This window comes from Rhinolophus hipposideros (genome assembly GCF_964194185.1).
Source record: "Rhinolophus hipposideros genome assembly, chromosome: 22".
Classification (NCBI taxonomy): domain Eukaryota; kingdom Metazoa; phylum Chordata; class Mammalia; order Chiroptera; family Rhinolophidae; genus Rhinolophus; species Rhinolophus hipposideros.
This window is the reverse complement of record NC_138068.1, coordinates 13,038,367-13,057,843: the sequence shown is the minus strand read 5'-3', so window position 1 is coordinate 13,057,843 and position 19,477 is coordinate 13,038,367. Positions and strand designations below refer to the sequence as shown.

At 39.7% G+C, this 19,477-nt stretch overlaps 2 protein-coding genes across 2 annotated transcripts in view; one reads left to right on the top strand and one right to left on the bottom strand.

Annotated features, from left to right (window-relative positions):
- Window positions 1–1,837, top strand: part of TTPAL (alpha tocopherol transfer protein like) — a 17,828-nt gene extending 15,991 nt beyond the window's left edge. Inside the window, exon 7 of the transcript XR_013992266.1 lies at window positions 1,456–1,837. The gene's annotated coding sequence lies outside the window, so the exon portion shown is untranslated. The remainder of the gene's footprint in view (window positions 1–1,455) is intronic.
- On the bottom strand, window positions 1,796–19,477 carry SERINC3 (serine incorporator 3). Its single transcript, XM_081033560.1, has 10 exons — window positions 19,294–19,477; window positions 16,004–16,165; window positions 15,220–15,413; window positions 13,943–14,022; window positions 13,139–13,276; window positions 10,456–10,625; window positions 9,613–9,703; window positions 8,618–8,798; window positions 4,973–5,200; window positions 1,796–4,338 (listed from the first exon to the last, which is right to left on the bottom strand). The coding sequence occupies exons 1-10, from the start codon at window positions 19,330–19,332 to the stop codon at window positions 4,200–4,202; spliced, it is 1,422 nt and encodes a 473-aa protein (XP_080889686.1). The 5' UTR covers window positions 19,333–19,477; the 3' UTR covers window positions 1,796–4,199.

The window sequence follows — 19,477 nt, the reverse complement described above, 5'->3', positions numbered from 1 at the left end:
CCAACCCTTTGCACCTCACAGCAGTGTTACGAGGATACTCACGAGGCACTTTGTAAGCCACTGGAGTTATTTTCCATGTGATGAGTCAGTACTTTCTGGTGTCTTTGCTAAAATATCTTACTTTTTCCCAGGGCCCACTCTTCATATAGTATTGGTTAAGCATTCCTGTAATAAATGGCAGCAGATGTTTCATGATACTGCATTTAAAGCTGGAGAGGAATAAAATCCTTTAGGGTGCCACTAATCTAGGGAAAAAACATTTTAATTAGGGTTTCCAGGTGGGCATTCCCACCAGTTCTCAGGAATTTTCACTTTCCCATTCCCAAATCCCAAGATAAAAACTTTTCTGTTCTCCATGATGAATCGTTTCCACAAAGGGACGGCCGATACTACCAACCACGTGGGTTCAAGGAGCCGATTTTCCCAATTTCCCGACCAACTTTTCTCGGGATTCGGGAACGGGAAAGCAAAAAAATTCCTTGAGAACGGGTGGGAATTCCCCCCTGGAATTTTAACCATATGTTCACCCTCTCACCTGATAAGGCGCCAGCCATTAGGAATACAGTGACCTGGTGGTAAGAGACTAGTTGCTGCCTTCAAGGGATTACTAACTTTTCCTGTGTTGGTGGTGATGGGTAGTTTAGATTCAGCTGACTCCCCTACATGTCTCTGAGCAGTCTCTAGTTTATACTGTCTCCTGTATCCTAATAGGCCAGGAGACAATAGGGTCTAATTGAAAAAAGCACTTAAGTCAAGCCTGGGGTTTGTTTCTGCTTCTCTTCTTGAGAAACTGTAGGCAAGTCATCAAGTTCTCGAAGCCTTGGTTTGATGTGTAAAAGGGGGAGAACAGTCACCACCTCGCAGGGGTGTAGACAATGTCTGTTCATTGCTTGGAACACCCAGCTGTTTATGTGGTAGCCACTCTGGTTCTTCACGTGAGGACACAGGTGTCGTGTGGCTTGAGTCACCCAGCAGTACTGAGGTGACACCACTGACTCGGCTGCCTGACAGGCTCCTAGGTAACAGGACGGATATAACAGACCAACACAAAAGGAGGAGGCAGATCCACTGCAGCTCCCATTAGTAAGCATAAGCCTGGGACCTGCCATCAACCTGCAGAGGTCAGGTGCATGACTAAGATTACTGAACACTCCCTTCAGCCTGAATGTGTCAAAAGAAAAATACAATCGTGCAAGGGCTGGTAAGGAACAAAACATCAGTCCTGGTTTAAATTAAGCCTGAGTCAGGGTGTGGTCTAGAACATCGAAAGCACTGACGGCCGTGGCCATTCTTGGGCAGAATCTTTGATTGCCAAGAGAAAGTTTTATTTCCTGACCAACCGAGTATCTTCCAAGGCCGACCTAGAAAGTAGACACCCAGCAAGGGCCTACAAGCTTTGTCCCGGTGGAAATAGGTGCAAGTGGCCCACTGCTGTTGCCTTTGATGAATTCCTAGAGCACAATGCGGACCCCGAAGCCAGCACCCTCCATCTGCGATCCTGGGAGGCAGGCAGGCCTGCGCATGGTGCTGAGACACCAGGTATCTCATCTGGAGAATGACGACGGAGGCCTCATCACTCAAAACATGCCCCTGTGGACAGTGATCCTGGGCTACTCAAAATGCTGGCATTTATGCTTGTCTGTACCTCACTTACGTGTGGAATTCTCCTGCGTCCTGAGTGAACTGTTGGGTTTCAATTTAACTTCATTCTTAGGGTACAAGCAAGCATAGCAGGGACACTGCCACCTAATTTTTAAAGAATATTTTGTTATTTTAATTAATATCAAAGTTATCATCATGAGAAAAAATAAACTTTATTGCACTTTGTTACACTTGTACAGTTCAGTACTGTTTTTATTCCGAATTACATAAAGTGGGAGATGGTGTACCAGGTTTTTAAAGTTGAGGACCTCTGATGGTCTTCATCTGTCGGCCCTGCTGTTAGGAAAGTAGGGTCTCTGCTTTACACTGGCAACCTAAGGGCTAAACGTCGCCTATCTGCTCCCCAACTCCTTTACAACCTTATTTCTGTACCCTGACATAAGTCACTGGTTTTTAACGGTGGTTCCAACAGTTCCAATCAAGCCCTGCTTCCATACCCCCACCTCCACCCCCAACTGAGAATGTGCCCCCTATATCCCATGTGTTTCCTTCTGTAAGAACATCTCAAATCTAGTCTCCGTTAGATTATGGTTGAAAACCTCTGACCTTTAAATGTTGTCCAGTCTCTCTTTAGCCCATATTGAGATCAGCAACTACTACCAGACTGCTTAAAATGGGTTAAACACTTTGCAAAGTAACTTTACTCTCTAAACAATCTTACGTACTAGGTACTCTTTTGTTCAAACAAAGAAAACACAGGCTCAGACAGCAGTCATCTGTCCAAGGTCACAGAGCATAGTATGTACTCAATAAATATTAGCTGACCGGTTTGACACATAGAAAAATGGCAAAACTGGCTGTAAACACAGTCTGACTCCCAAGTGTGTGCTCTCAGCCATCCTTAAGGGACCACCTCCATCCTTCTAGCACAACTCGTTCCTCTTGCTGTCCCTCACCATACAAACGGAACACCATCAACCCAGGTAATTACTCCAGAAATACTCAGGATTCTACTTCTCCCCCGTATCTATCAACTGCCAGTTTTTAGAATATGCTCTCTGCTGCCCTCAACATAAGGTCCAAACTCTTTGGTGTGGTCTACAAAGCTCTTTATAACCTAGTTCCTGCCCACTTCTCCCCATCCCAGCTTTACTGAACAAATCTTGTTTTTTGTTTTTTTTTCATCTCCCTGGCCTTTGACACGCAGTTGGGTCTACCCTTCAGCAATACCATCCCACTTCCCCATTTCTTAGCTAACTCCTAACAATTCTTGGCTTAAGACATCACTTTTCCCAGGAGGCCTACCCAGGCACCTCCCCAACCCCGGGCACCTCTTCTTTGAGTTCTCTGCAATTCCTAAGTCACAGCACTAATGACACCACATTGCACCACTTGTCATCTCATCTTCACCTTCCTTGAAACTGCAGAGCTAAGATGGTAGAGCTGCTGCCTGTCATGCTTAAAGTTGTACCCCAGAACCTGAAGGGCTGGTAAAGAACAGGCAGGAAATCTCTGTTGAAAGAACAAACTTCTGTTTCCTTGCATGCTACCTCTCCTGGAGGAGTCCTGACATTGCCTGCCCTTGTCTCTCATCTACCCAAGCGTCTTACCCAGAGAAGATATTTAGTACAATTTTTTAATGAGTTCAAGACACTACTACTAGCCCTTAAGTTTTAGAAGGACTAGGTAGGTGCATTCTGCTAGATGCTTCATAAATCTGACCGCCCACATAAGTCTAAAAAATATAGAATAGCTGCTAATTCATAAAAGCTGTTAAAGAAAGGGCCTTGAAAGCTTAAGTCTCTATTTTAATCAAATACCTTTATAGTGCAAATATAATAAACTCACATGCATTTTACTTTTACATACTCATAACAAGATAATTACATAGACTAAAGGTGCACTGTTTTCCCAAGTGAATCTTCATTTTAACCAAACCTACGAAGCATTTATTGAAATTAAAAGTCTGGCAAAGCCCCAGACTTGAATCAAGCAGCATCAGTGTTGTAAGTATAACTAGTATAACAAAAGTAAATGAAAAACTCAAGATATAAAAGCAGTAGCCATATTAGCAACTCCTCTTCTCGGGAAAGATACACACACACTCCTTTGCCCGAGTCCCGTGATACTACACCTCTTCAGAGTTTAAGGATTGAACTGAGTGCTTGTATCACACGAGGAAAGACTTTCACAGAGGAAAAGTGTCATAGAAATACATTATTATTTTTTTTTCTTTTTGCTCTTTAAGGATACTGCAATACAAATATATTAACGATGACCTCAAATATCCAACATTTTTCTCTTATATTTTAAATCAAAGTTGGTCTTAATAAAGAACTCTCTTCACAGCACAGCTGTAGCTCACTTTACAATGCAAAAATGTCCCCTTTGCGCGATATCCTTACAAATAAACATACATATAAATGAGAAGTTCAGAGCCTGCATCAATCATTCTGCAATCTCGCCCTCCGACATAAATGTGGATATAGTCAAATTTGCACAGCATTCGCTTAGTATTTTAGTTGAAGCAAAAGCAAAAGGGCTTTCAGCAAAGGAAACCTTTATGGATTTCAGTGGTGTCCTTGGCCCTCAGAGCTTCAGCTGAAGTCTCGATTGGTGAGGACAACTGGAGCCACAAGGGTCCAGACGTAGAGGAAGAGGCAGACCCAGCTGGAGCTGATCTTGACCCACACAGTGGGCCACTTGCTGCTCACATTCTGGAACTCTGCATCAGGGCTGAGAAAACAGAAGCAAGGCAGGTGAAGGAGCCTGACAGCAGCACCAAACAGCCCCCCGACCAAAGCCAAGACATTCCCAGTGCCACGTGGCTGACACTACTCCCTAGTCAGGTGCTAGAAGGGACTTGAGGAAGCTGCTAGTTTTAGTTTTTAGGAGCAGGGAACGCTCCCTCTCAAATGGCTTTTATCTTCTTGCCAGTATAAAGAACGCTGACTAATCCTTGAGCAAAGGTCTTCAGAACATCTGGCTGTTCCAGACGCTGGGAAAAGTCTAGATTGCATGGCCTCCCTGAACCTTTCCGTCCTCACCACATCATCACTTTGATCAGAATACTCTATATGGCCCTCTCTAGACAGAGAAAAACTAGTGACCAAAGATGAGTCAGATGGCTCTATGTCATGATTTTCTCTCTCAGGTACTCAAGCCCGGAAGAGCGTCCCATGATTTGCACTGTAAGAATTCCAACTGAAGCTTAAGTCCAAAAGGAGAAAAAGTCAAAAGTATTTCAGAAAAGAGTCAGTACTGAACCAAACTTCATCATATGGGTAAGAAAAGGGGATTCTGAAGTCGGGAGGGTTTACAGGCACTCCAGGGGGCTAAGGGGCCTCCCATCTGTTTAGTCTGTACCTACCTGTACCAGCCAGTCACGGTCATCATGATGTACAAGGAAGCCAAGCAGAGCAAGAAGTGGAAGACAGAATAGTTGTACTGGACTCCCTCCTTCTCGTTGTCCATGACCCGCCGGGGCTGCCCATCTTCTTCATCGCCGGCACCATTGGGAGCTGTATCACGGAGGATCACGCTTTCGCTTCCTGACAAGGTCAGCTTATTTACTTGGCTATTGCTGGAAGTGCGGAAGCTGGAAAGTGATCCCAAACACGATAAATCAGAAAGAAACCATGAAGAGCTGCTGCCATGAAGGTTATTTCTGAACTGCTCGTACTTTGGGGACCAACCGCCTTCAGAAGGGCCCTGCTTAAAGTTCTGAACTGTCGCCTGTCATCACAAGACAGACAGTACTCATCAGTTACCGTTTGATGGTTTAACTGCTTAGGAGTTTCCCCAAACATACTATGCTTTCAATGTCTACTCCCATGACATCACAGGTACCTCTTCTATGCTTAGAATGCACCGCCCAGCTTCTCCTTGCTAACCTACCTATCCTTCCATTCTCTGGCTGCATGCCATGTCCTCTAGAAATCCTCCCCTGACATCACCCCATCACTAGGCTGGGTTCAATTCCCAGAGCTCCTTATGCTTCCTTCTGCCATAACACTTGTCATTCCTGTTTTTCTTGCTATTCAAAGAACTCCTTAGTCATCTATGTATTTCTAGTACACAGCAGCCGCTCACTAAAAGTTAAGGACTCAAAAAAGTCATACAAATAAATGACAAAAACCACATGGTCATCTCAACAAACATAAAAAAAAGCATTTAACAAAATCTCATACCTTTTCATGATAAAACACACTCAAACCAGGAATAGAGGAAATATTTCTCAAAATAATAAAGGGCATCTATGAAAAACCCGGAGTTAAAAATCTACTTAATAGTGAAAGACTAAAAGCTTTCCTGCTAAGATCAGGAACAGGACAAGTACTCCACTCTCATCATTTCTGTTCAACATTGTACTGGAGTCCCAAGCGAGAGCAGTTAGACAAGGAAAAGATAAAAGACATCCAGATTGGAAAAACAAGAAGTCAAATGATTTCTGTTTGCAGATGACTTGACCTTGTATATGGAAAGTCTTAAGGAATATACACATTATTAAAACCAATAAATAACCTTGCAGGATACAAGATCAATATGCAAAAATTTATTATATTTCTATGCACTAGCAATGGAACAACCTAAAAATAAATTAAGAAAACAATCTCATTTATAATACCATCAAAAAAAATACTTAGAAACTTAACAAAATAAGTTTAAGACTTGTACACTAATACACTAATAAACCACTAAAAGAAATCAAAGGCCTAAATGAGATATCCCATGTTCATGGACTAGAAGCCTTAATACTGTTGAGAAGGTAACTCTCCAAGTTGATGTACAAAGTCAATGCAATCCCTTTCAAAATACCAATTATCCTGTGTGTGTGTTTTAACAGACATTAACAAACTGAACCTAAAATTTACATGGAAATGCAAGGGACTCAGGATAGCCAAAACAATCTTGAAAAGGAATGAATTTGGATGACTCACTCTTCCTGATTTCAAAATTTACAATAAAAGCTACCGTAATCAAAAGTGTGGTACTGGCACAGGATAGACATACAGATCAATGAAATAGAATTCCAAGTCCAAAAATAAACCATTACATTTATGGTCAATTGAGTTTTTACAAAGATGCCAGGACAAAAGTCAATAGGGAAGGAACAGTCTTTTCAACAAATGGTGCTAAGACAACTGGATAGTCACACTCAACAGAATAAAGTTGGACCCCCTTATCTCAAACTATATATAAAACAATAAAAATTCAAATAACTCAATTTAAAAATAGGCAAAAGATTTAGATAGACATTTCTTCAAGGAAGATATACAAATAGCCACTAAACACATGAAAAAATGTTCAACATCATCAGTCATTAGGGAAATGTAAATCAAAACCATAATGAACTGCTGCTTCACATCCTCTCGAATGGCTACAATCAAAAAGACAATTGTGTAATGATTAGGTGATGAAATTGGAACCCTCATACATTACTGGTGGGATTCTAACTTTGGAAAACGCTTTGGCAGTTCCTCGAAAAGGTAAACACAGACGTACCATATAATCCAGCAATTCTACTCTAAGTATATATCCAAGAGGATTGAAAACGTACACAAATATTCCCAGCAGCATGATTCACGATAGGCCCACAGCGGAACAACTCAAATGTCCCTCACTTGAATGGATAAACGAAATGTAGTATATCCACACAATGGAATACTATTTCTTATAATAGAAAGGAATTAAGTACTGACACATGCTACAACATGGATGAACCTTTAAACATTATGCTCAGTGAAAGAAGCCAATCACAAAAGTCCATATACTGTATGACTCTACGTATAAGAAATGTATGAATAAGCAAATCCAGAGACAGAAAGAAGATTACAGTCTGCCAGGGGCTGGAGAGGAAGGGGAATAGGGAGTGACTGCTAATGAGTATGGGATTTCTTTTTGGGGAAATGTTTAAATTGATTGTGGTAATGGTTGCACAATCCTGTGAATATACTAAAAAACTGTATTGAACATTTTAAAAGAGTGAATTATATGATATATGAATTATATCTCAAAAAAAAAGTTAGGCCAAAAGCAAAACAAAAACATCATAGACAATATGAAAACAAATGAGCATGGTTGTGTTCCAATAAAACATTTACAAAACTAGGCAGGCAACCAGCCCAAGGGTTGCAGTTTGCCAACCCCTATTTTAAGCAATCATTAAAAAAATAATAGGTAAATCTATACATAATGTTACAGAAAGCTGTCCAGATTATAATGACAAATTCGTATCTCAGAATAGAGTATGTATTTATATAATATGTTCCCATTTAAAAAACTGTATATCAAGTGATATAAATAAAATTATGCATTTAGCTATGTAGAAAATTATGTATAATTATATAATACAGATAGAATGATAGTAAGCAAAGGAAAAAAAGCCTGAAATAATATGTACCAAATGTTAAGCAAGGAAGAGGTAAATTTAGAGGGAGGATACTTTCATTTCCTACTTTATACTTTTCTCATTTATGTTACTAGTTTATATAAATATATCCTTGCCCATTGTTATTATATATATATTTTAAATAATTAAAGTAATATATCCCATTATGTATAAAATCAATAAAAATGAGTGAGAGGATGAGTGCAAACTGCTAACATAGGTTATAGCTGGGGTTTTGGGATTTACTAGAGTCTTTATCATCAGATGTGTATAATTCTGTAGTTGTTTATTTATAATGATCAAGAAATAAAGACTTTTTTTTTTAAAGATAAGCCAACCAATTTTCAGAGCCATATTCTAGTTGATCTAGGGTCAAGTGCAGACTTTATCCTCATACAAAGGATAAGGTATCTCTTTGTAAGGTTGGGAAGAATTATTTCATGAGAGGATTCAATGAACTTTAAGAAATGTACACGGCTGGGTAACTGAGGCCAGTCAAGGACGTTCAACAAAGAGTTAAACTGTTTTTTTAAATTCTTCACACTGCTTTTTGAAAGCAAAATAGCTGCTTCACTCTAGTATTAACCTTCATGAGACTCTTGTTCTAAGTACTTTTTAACTTACCTAGAATACAAAAGGCATAAAACAAAGACTAGCAGCCCAATAAAATTCTCTGTGTCCATAAAATGCCCACTCTGTGACGGTGGAGCAGAGGTGGGGACCGGAGCAGTTGAATTTGCAGGAGCCAAGGTTGGTGCGGTTATGTGTGTAATAATGCTCCACAGTCCTGGGTTGCAGGAACGATCTGAAAAAGGGAACTATTTTACCATCCTGAGTTACAACTCCTTTTTCCAAGAAGGGATTTGAGGGGTGTGGTTACACCTCATTCAGTCACAATATAGTAAAACATGGGAATGCTACAGTTAAAAGAACCTGAAACTCAGCAGTTAGTAACATTTGTGCTACAACCAATGGCTTCATTTTAGAAAAAAAAGAAACAATTTGACAAATTTAATAAATGTCAATCTTGATTTCACTGGTTTTAAAGAATTGGTAAATCTTTATGGTTCTACAGTTGTGCAAAGGCTTTGAGCACAAAGACTTTATCCTGTTTTGTTGTTACATAGGGACATAATACAAAGAAGTTGGGTCATCATGTGAGGGTCTGCAATAACTATTTTCCTTTAAAAGGAGTCTATAGAATATCCTACTGAGAAACGATCCTGGAATAACTACAAAATATGTCCTACAGCTATTTCTTCTAGAGCCTATAACACTAAAGTAAAATTTAATTAAAACAATTCTATAAAGGGCCAAAATATTGTTGCCTTGTCTAGCTGTTAACCAGTTTGACTTAGTCCCAGGAAAAGCCTAGATTATTTTAAAGGACTGTGGTCCTTTAGGCTGTTAGCTATAAATAGCTATGAATAGATATGGAGAATAAAACTTGAAAGATAAACATCTACAAACAGATAGTGAACGTTATACATTTCAGTGAAGGTTTTTGTTTGCTCACTTGTTTGTTTGACATCTGCTCTAGCTCTAGTTTTTGCAGCCATCAAAGGAGTAATTTCATAGTTTCTTTTCATCAAATGAATGTGCTACTGACATTCTCTTACCAGGTTCATTGGTCAGGGCTGACCATGTGAGGTATATGGTGTAGAGGGTGATGACAGAGGATTGCAGGAGGCCAGAACGAGGCTGGTGTTCCTATGGAATCAAAAAGAAAACAATGCCAAAGGAATTCCAAGACCTGACTTTCTAAAACCCAGTGTACTTTCCTGGGACCTACTGAATTGTTATTAACTGAGAATCTTCTGATTCTGCTTGATAGTTTAAAGATGACAGTCACAAGGCATTTCATATTCCTGGAAATTCCTGTGGATTACACTAAGGCTTAGATTTACTAGTCCCTTAGTGTAATTGAATCTAAACTCAGCTTTGCCACCAACTATCTAGGTGACCCATCATCTCTCTGGAACTTCACGGCTTTTCTCAACTTTTAAAAGGAGAAGGTGATGTCTAGATGTTCTTCTCACATTTCATATGTAAAACTCTATAAATTTTTAAGAGTATGGTATTTAAGTGATGAAACTCAGGAACATGAGTTTTGTTTTTAAATACAAAAAAATCAATTCTTTTTTCTAGTTTAATTCCTCTAAAATATTTTGGTAAACGATTCATAAGAAGCACTCTCACGATGTAAACAATTTTATAAGAATTATAAATTCTCAAGTTACCTAGGTTTTTTTTAATGATAGGAAAATTATTCATTTAATTGTGATACAGGCAACTCAATGGCACATTTCATAGTTACTAAGTTATAATTATGAAGACTTTATTATAATATGGAAAAACGTTACGTAGATAAAACTTGGACATCAATTCATATAAAAGGTTACGAGGTTTCAAGTTTATCATTAATTAAAAATCTCACAGGTGGAAGAGGCAGAAAACCGTACCTGAATTTTTGGATGGATTGATATAATAGAAACCACAATGCAAAGGATCAGATTAATACTGATGAAGAACTTGTTTTCTGTGCAGCCATCTGGTTTGGTGTAGTATGCGTAGAGCAAACCAACGAAGATGATTGACAGGGTATACAGGGTGCTTGTGACAGACAGTAACACTGAAAAAAAGGGATACCAATATGAATGCCCACAATATAATGAAGACCATTTTTTTTTTTACTCCATATAAAAATAAAGAGGCATTATTTCACTTTTATAGCGGTCAATAATTTACAGTGACATGACAGAAGCCCCAAGGTTGAAGTTTCAGACTGTGTTAAGAGTTGGCTCAATGTTAAATTGCAAAATCCACCAAACAACTGAATTCACTTCCTGGATTACCTAATTTGATTTAATGGGTTGAAAAACCAGACATTTGATCATTCTAGCCAGAGTAAGTCCTAACTACATGCTAAACACTGTTCATTTTAAGTTTTTCTTAGGAACCCAAAAGACTCTTGGGCTCTCAAAATGGCCCAGTTCACAGCAAGCTAAATGCCAGGGCTGGTATTAGCAGAAAAGAGAACAGACAGGCATCTTCTATGGCAGCTTTTCCTCTGTAGCTGCTGGCTACATAAATCAGTTTCTTATCACAATGAGACTGCATCATTATGGGAAAGGGCTCATTTGCTTTTTTCAAATATCTAAAGTAATGTTCCTTTCTATTCACATGGACAGTCAACAATTAGCTGTGGAACTCTGAGAAATATGAAAGAGTACATAGCATACTCAGACCAACTGTTAACAATGTTGAGCTCAGTTAACTTGTGTTTAATTCAAAGCAAACTTATTTGAAAAAATTAGTTTCTACTTATCTCAGTATCAATGGATTTTGCATGTTTAAAATTAAATGATGTATATGTTACTATAAAATGATGATATACATTAAGTTACTAGCATAGTTCTAAATGTTTTTCCATCTGAACTAATAAGATTTTTCTACTTTTAGTTAATCCCAAGTATGGCAAATCTACAATTCATTATTAAATTGTAGAGTTGAATGATCTAAAATGAATTATACAAAACAGAATAGGTAAACAATGACATAAATTTTTGAGTCAGAAAGACACTAAAGAGGGAGTTTTAGGATTCCTGACCCATAATAATAAATGATAGACAATTTAAAAAATCTTCTGCAATAAACAGTCATTACAAACAATTTAAATGACTAATAACAGGGCAATGGTTAAATAAATTATGGTATACATGGCATGTAACATGAAGAAATTATATAGGTTGGAATACGCTGCAACTGTTAAATGAGTAAGACATACCTATATTCACTGATACAGAAGTACATTCATCATATAGTAAGTGAAAAGAGCATATCACAGAACCATATATATTAGGTTGGTGCAAAAGTAACTGCGGTTTTTGCAATTATTTTTAACCCTTTACACTGCAATTACTTTTGCACCAACCTAATAGTGTGAGCCTATTTACATTTAAATATAAAAACATGTGGATATGCCCAAATACATAAAGGTCCAATAACAGTGGTTACATCTGAAGAGGAAAGTGGGTTGCAGGTTGGTGGAGAGCTGCATGTTTTATTGTTTATAACATTTTATCTTTTGTGTTTATGGTGAGAAAGGTACTTTTTTCTTTTTCTTTTCCAACTTTAAAAGAAGCACTCTAAATTTCATAATATGTACTAAAAGCATTTAAAATATTTATAACCTTTGACTCTTCTACTTCCAGGAATTTATTCTTAGGAAATGATCAGAAGTATACTCAAAGACATGTTATTAAGTACTATTGCTGTACTGTAGGCAAACATTCACAAGCTATTTTTCTAAGTTTTAAAAAAGGGTCAAACTATAAACTACTTGAATATATTAATACATTTAAAAAGTAAGTAAGATACAAAAGTATTACACGTTTTTAATGATGAGTTTTCTATACATAGACAATTCATATATCCATATAGGAAAAAAAGACTGGAAGGATATAGACTAATATGTTATCAGTGAGTAGTAATTACTGGTAAGTTGGTTTATGGAGGAATTTGTTTTCTTTTGTGTTTCTGGCTTTTCAAGTTCTTGACACAGAGTATCTATTATTTTATAATGGAGGGGTCAGGGCAAGGAATCTCAATTATTATTTTCCTAACTAAAGTACGGCTGGGTCATTGCGCCTAATAAGTAGAGGGTTCCAAAGTCCCTCCCCATTATTACAGGCTATAAATTCCCAACTTAAAAATTCTCAGTACCCTTTTCCCACCAGAAAGCTTTTACAAGGGGTATGGGGTCACACTCTAAATAAAGCAGTGAGAACTGTTCACCTCCTTCTGCCTATGTTGGCAGATGTCCCATACATAGAATGCCTCTGAGCCCCATCCAGGGAAACAAGGAAATCAAACTAGAACTATGTCACTAAATACAACTTTTTCCCTTATCTAAACACATCTCAAAATAAGTGAATTGGGAAAATCTAACGATTTATATTATCTGTGCTACTCCTTTCTAGGGATGCATATAATTCAGAATTTATTCAATGGGAAATTAGTTTTTAAAAAGTCAGCTCTACGCTGGGAGTTGATACATTTAAATGAATGGAGGTTTTTCTTTGTACACCTGGTTTAATGCAGCATAATGTAGTATGGCCCTCATAGATGAGTTTAGATACCTACCAGCATACCAGCACCTTGGGTTTCCTTCTTCCATTCGATTTACCCATGATTCATTACAAGAGTGAGCCAAGTCTACCAACAGCACCAGCTGGATAAGGATGAAGAAAAAGGCCCCACCCGTGCCAATAACAAACCAGGCTATAAACCAAAAGAACAAAGTTATTCTTTACAATAGAAATAACATTTCAGAATGTTCCTGTCCAACATCCTAAAAAAGATTTCAATTTGAGTAAGAGAGAGATGACAAAGACATATTCTGTCTCCAGCAGTACAGCAAGATTATTCCAATTCCAAACTCAAAGGCAGTTCTAAGAAGTGTGCTGTTAGGCTTCAGTCCTTTTAAAGGAGCTTAGGATCTGACATTCCAAATGATACTATAAGCCTTTTCTTTTACCTTACAGGGGGTAAAAATCACAGTGAAAATCCAGATGTCACTTGATGCCATGGGAAGGAAGCAGGTTAAGACATCACCCCGCTCTACCTCCTCCATGCTACAGGAGCACATAAGTTACAACTTCTTATGCTGACAAGCTCTCCAATTAACTTAGTATTGTCAAGTGAGAAGGTAAACAATTAAAATACTGGCAAACAATTAACATGGTTCCAGAACAGCTGAAAAGTGAGCTGAATGCCTCCTGGCTTTAATCAATCAATCAATATCTTAATATTAGTACCACCTCATATAATTGGACAACAGCTCATTTAATTGTCAATTTTGCAAGATCAATAATGAAAACACAGCTTTCGTGCAATCATTTGTAGCGTCTATATGTTATAATTAACCCCCTTAACCGTGAGCCATACCTGTGGTGAAACGGCCCCCAGGGATGTAGAAAGATCCAACCATGATGCCAACAAGGGCAGCAATTTTGAAAAACCAAAACCTATATAAGATATAAAAGTGCATTTATGAAATGCTAACTTTCCCCGTACACCAATAAAAAGGAATTTCTGAAATGCAAAAATAACCTTAGTAGCATTTTCAACATGACTGCCTGCGTGTAGATCATCGTTTGACAGGAAGCTACTTCACTCAATTATCTCATACAACTTAAGATCAAATAGCACAGAGAACATTCACATTCATAATAAGAGAAACATGTATCTTTAGAGTTTCCCTACTTTTAGCGCTTAAAAGGCAGGCATTTTTCTAGACCACTAGAGCATTCTAAATTAATAATGTTAGCTAAATATAGAGCAATTAACAGTTAGGCCTGGGGAAAAGTGATCCCCTAATCCTTTTACAACCCAGGACATGAGTGCTTTGCCGGCAATTACACAGTTCATCACTGGCAAAGCCAAGACCAAACCTGGCTTTCAGTCCACAATCTTTAAAGACTGCCTTTTATAGCAGAGTAGAAAGAATCAGGCTTTGGAGCTGGACAGATCTAAGCTTCAATCCCAGCTCCAAACCTCAGTGGCTGAGAAATCTCAAGCAATTTATTTAACCTCTATGAAATTCAGTTATTGCATCTGTAAAAAGGGTATTATAATACACATAAAGTTCACAAAACTCCCTTCAGTCTTCAAGGAAAAATTAGGGGAAATAGGGGCCAGGAATGGGAAGCAACAGAATATGTAAATCAGTGGCCCAAATATATTCACTGTTTGTCTTCCTGTATATTGTTTAAACATATCATGTACGTGCTTATATTTTAACAACAGAAAAAAGTGTGTGTGTAGTACCTAGCACAGTGCTTGAACTGTTTCATAGGTGTCTGATAAAAATCTAGGAACTTGAAGCAAAAGGTATTAAAAAGGTAAGAGTCTCCTCATCCTGTCTACCTCCTCCATGCTGTAAAGTTCCAACTGAAAACCATATTCAAACAACTAGCCTTGTGTAATAGTCAGAAATATATGTGGGCCACTGATTTATAATACACGCTCTACTGCTTCCATCAGAATGGCAACATTAACTGCTGAACGGGAGGATCCAGGCCATAATATAACAACTTAATAATAAATCTTGAGAGCATTTGAGATCTTGCTTCCTGGCATGTCAGTTTGGCTCAAATAAACTCATTAAAAAATCTCATAAATAAATAAGCAGGTAGATAAATGAATAAATATATCTTACGTACCCATTGTGTATTGCTGCCCTGGGATCTTTACTTGTTTTTACTTTTATCATGAGCAGAGAGAGGACAAAGAAAAAGATGGTGAAGGCAAAGCTGATCCGATACACAGCTTTATAACCGACTTGCACATTACAATCTCTGTCTGCTTTTATATCAGGCATCTTGATTTTAAATCCCCCTTCACAGAATCCAGGAATCTGGAAAAAATAGTTTCGATGTTATGGAACACCCACATTTAGAGATTCTATCCCATATAGGAAAGCCTAAATTTATAAAACTGATTTCTTCAACAACTGCAAGACTTTCCTGTGGGGTTTTTCTCTGCCTTCTAATTCATTTATAATCTTGAAACCAAACAATATAAACACTTTGCATTTTGAAAATAAAAGTGAAGTGCTCTTGTCTTTGCTCCTTTCTACTGATGAGGTTAACTCCTATTTTCCCATGAATTTTCATGCTACAATTCACTCCTTCCAAAGGTGAAAGCCTAGTACAGTTTAAATGTTTAAATCTTAAACAACATGGAAAGAAAACATCTTAGAGCCACTCTTTTAGTATCTGTTTCCTCTCAGCTGTTAAACTAAAACATAAAGATGTTCATTCTGATTACCTTTATTTCTGAAAAAGGAGCAATACCTTCACATTCTGGGTCTTGACTATACCCCAAATTACAATGAACTTGATTGCGTTTCACAATAGTGAAGAAATACAAACATTAATTTCAACTACAATTTTGCAAAATATAAAAAGAATCAGTATATTAAGGGTACTGTTACTTCTACTTAACCTTCTTCAGCTCCGTTTCCATCCAGTCTGTCCGCATGATGGAGGACATAATAGTGCCCAGGAAGAGAATGCAGGCGTAGATGAAGCGAGTCACAGTGGAATTCTTACTGTTGGGACAGCAACCACACAGTAAGCACGATGCGCCGCTGCACAGGCATGGCACCTGGAAGAAGCACACAACAGCCATTCGAGGTCTCCTTCAGTGGACTCCGTCACGACACAGGTAAGACAGAATGGAACACGAAGCAAACCAGGCCGTGACAGTTTTAACTGAGAGAATTAGGGCTGTGTGGAAGTGGTTCAAAAGCATGGCTTCTGGAGTCAATATTGTTTCTGCCACTTTACCTCAGCAAACTTATTTCTCCATCTGTAAAATAGACTCAATAACAAATCTTCCTCCCTCAGACATTACTGTATTAAATGAGCATTCAACACAGTACCTAACACATACAAAGAGCCCAATACATGTTACTTATAGTCATACAGAGAGCATACTATATTTAAAAACAATATATATTAATGTTGAGAAAAAGACAAACCTAACTCTACTTGCTATTTAGTGAGAAGCCTAGTGACCAAAGCTGATATTACAGCATAAAGCAACATTACACGGAAACCCTTATAAATGACAGCAAGAGCCATTTAGCTCCATTCCTCCATTCAAAAGTAACCTGGAGACTCCTTAAAAAGTTAAATATAGAATTACCATATGACCCAGCAATTTCATTCATAAACATACACCCAAAAGAACTGAAACAGGTAGTCAAACAACAGCTCGTACATGAATGTTCAAAGCACCACTATTCACAATTGCCAAAAAGCAGAAACAACCCAACTGTGTATCAATTAATGAATGGATAAGTAAAATGTGGTATAGCAACACAAAGGAATATTACTTGGCCATAAAAATGAATCAAGTACCTACTATGTAAAAGTACTTGATCAGTGGAACAAACCTGTCCTATGATATGTTATGTCACCTCCCTATCTCAGTAAATGATAACTCTATTCTTCCTGTTGCTCGGTCCAAAAACCTTGGCGCCTTCTCTTTTTCCCAAACCCTCATCCAATCTGTTAGCATATCAGCTCTATCCTCAGAATATACCCAGAATCTGACCACGTTCATGGCATTCTTACCTATCACCTTGGTCCAAGCCACTACTATCATCTCTCATTGGGATTAAATGCAACAGCTCCTGTCTCACTGCTGTAGCGACCCATTCAGAACCCAGAGTTGGTATAAAGATGATTTTAAGATGAGAACATTTGAGATTGAGAACAAATGCAAGAAAAAAGCCCTGTTGGAGCTTTCCTCATCTGACTAAAAGCAGCAACTTCAGGGATACAAGGCTGCCATAAATTCTCTCTCCGAGGGAGTTTTATGGCCATGAAGAAGACAAAAAGACCTCTGCATCTGCACAAACAAGTGTTATCACAAACTTTCTTATCTCCTGTTTGTTCTCCGAAAACCCATTTGTCTTTCCGAAAGAAACTCATGTTCTTCCCATAGAGGTGCTTTCCTTCCCCTTCCTTTTCCCTTTAAGTTAGGCAGATAGCAAGCCCTGTACTCTAAACACCCCTTTGAGCTGTTCACCACTGAGCACTCCTTTGCATATATGTTACACGCGGACATAAACTTTTTGCTCGCTATCCTGTCTTTTGTCAGTTAATTCACAGGCGCCTAGTTACTAACCCCACAGAAGGTAGAAGAAAAGTCTTTCCTCCCCTACACTGCTTTACCCTTTATTTTCTACCGTCTATTCTCCACACAACCACCTTGTTAAAACACAGGTCACATCATATCATTCCTCTTTTCTGAAATCGATCCCCATGTCACTTAAGAGCAAAAGCCAAAGTCCTTAAATTGGTCGGCAAGACTATACAACAGCATTTACATGATTTGGCCCCCTGCTACTTTCTGACTTCATTTCCTATTATTCTTCCCCTCACTCATTCCGTTCTCTGGTACACTGAACTCCTTGCTGTTCCTACTGAATTTTAAAAAGGGGTTAATAAAATAGTAAAGTGTTTTGTAGATAGAAATGCTTTGATGGCATCAATTCAAATCTTAGCTTTGCATCAAAGACAAAATGTGTTTCAGGTTATCAGCACAGCAAGGACATATTTGTTTCAAATTACTAATTCACTCCTTAATTAATGACCTTTGTAACTGTATTTTTTTTTCTAGATCTATTTTGTAATTGGTGGCTTTGATCCACGAGTAGATTGTGAAAATCAACTGACCAGGACTTTTTTAATGTGATAGAAAATACAAAAGGTCAGAATCACTTCATGAAACCTGTGTCTAAAACATGTATCCACTCAACTATGTGCAATGCATTTCTGTAGGTCACGATCAAACACGCTGGAAAGCCACTGCTCCCAAGGAACCCGCCCTGTTGATTGGAGATCAACACCCTTAAAGGGTGGAAAGTACACTCCGTCCCTACAAGACGGCCGTGGAACGAGCTGAGATTGAGCTGAGATTGATGGAATTAGGAAACAGGGGAATGAGTTCGAGGGACCGTGCTCCTCTGAGCGAGTGTGTGTACGAGGGGACTCGGCGCGTTCTACTGCACAGACGCCAACGTTTCCTCTTTGAAATGTGCCGTTTGCAATCTACACCGCGATTCCACCCGTTTGTTCACTGGATCCTGACAACCGCTCCCCCCAGCGAGGCGCGCTGACGTGCTGGTCCTCGCATTAGGGGAAGCCAGAGACAAACGGCCCGTACAGGTCCCGCAGTTGAGCCCGCGGTTCCCAAGCGGAGCCCTAGCCCTAGTCCACAGGCCGCCGTCCCCTCGCTGCACAACTGCAGACGGGCCTCGGGAGAATCCCCGGTCTGCCCCACACGCCGCAGCTTGGGCCGATCCCGCGCCACGAGATCAAAGCGGTACGCAGGCGACCCCGAGGAAACGGCGCCACCCTCAGAGGGTGCTTCGAACGAGCCGGAGAACCCCGCCCGGGAACGCTCGCTCCCAGGTCCGACCGCCGCGTCGGAGGGACCCACAGGCCGGAAGGCTCGCCGGGGCGGGGCCACCGAAAAGGTAAACAATGGCGACCCGGCCGCCTACGTTCCTTAACAAGCCCAGGAAACGAGCCGCCTGACCCCGATCTCGGCGCTTCGCGGACTGGGGCGTGGGTCCCTCGACGCCGCGTGCAGCCCCGGGCCGGGCCCCCACCCCCACCCCCGGCCTCTGCGGCCCAGGCCAGTTGGGCTCTGCTCTTGGGGCTCACTATCTCCCTCCCTCAAAACACAGGTCGGACGGAGACTTCCAAGCCGGAACTCACCCAGCTGGCAAGGGAGAAGACGCCCAGCACAGCTCCCATGGTGACGCGAGCGACGGAAGCGGCCGACCCAGAGACTCCTAGCGCGGTGGTGGCGGCCTGTCGGGGTGTCTCCGCAGAAACGCGACAGTTTCTCAGGCCGGAAACGCGCGGCTAGCGTCATTGCGTGGCCCCGCCCACCGCCCTC

Bases quoted from the DNA above. Each gene is read 5' to 3' on its own strand.
- SERINC3 (XM_081033560.1), bottom strand. From the start codon at position 19,332: ATGGGAGCTGTGCTGGGCGTCTTCTCCCTTGCCAGCTGG. The intron at 13,277-13,942 runs GTATGGCTCACG...TTTGGTTTATAG, and splicing joins TGGGGGCCGTTTCACCACAG to CCTGGTTTGTTATTGGCACG. The intron at 9,704-10,455 runs GTACGGTTTTCT...TTGATTCCATAG, and splicing joins CAATCCATCCAAAAATTCAG to GAACACCAGCCTCGTTCTGG.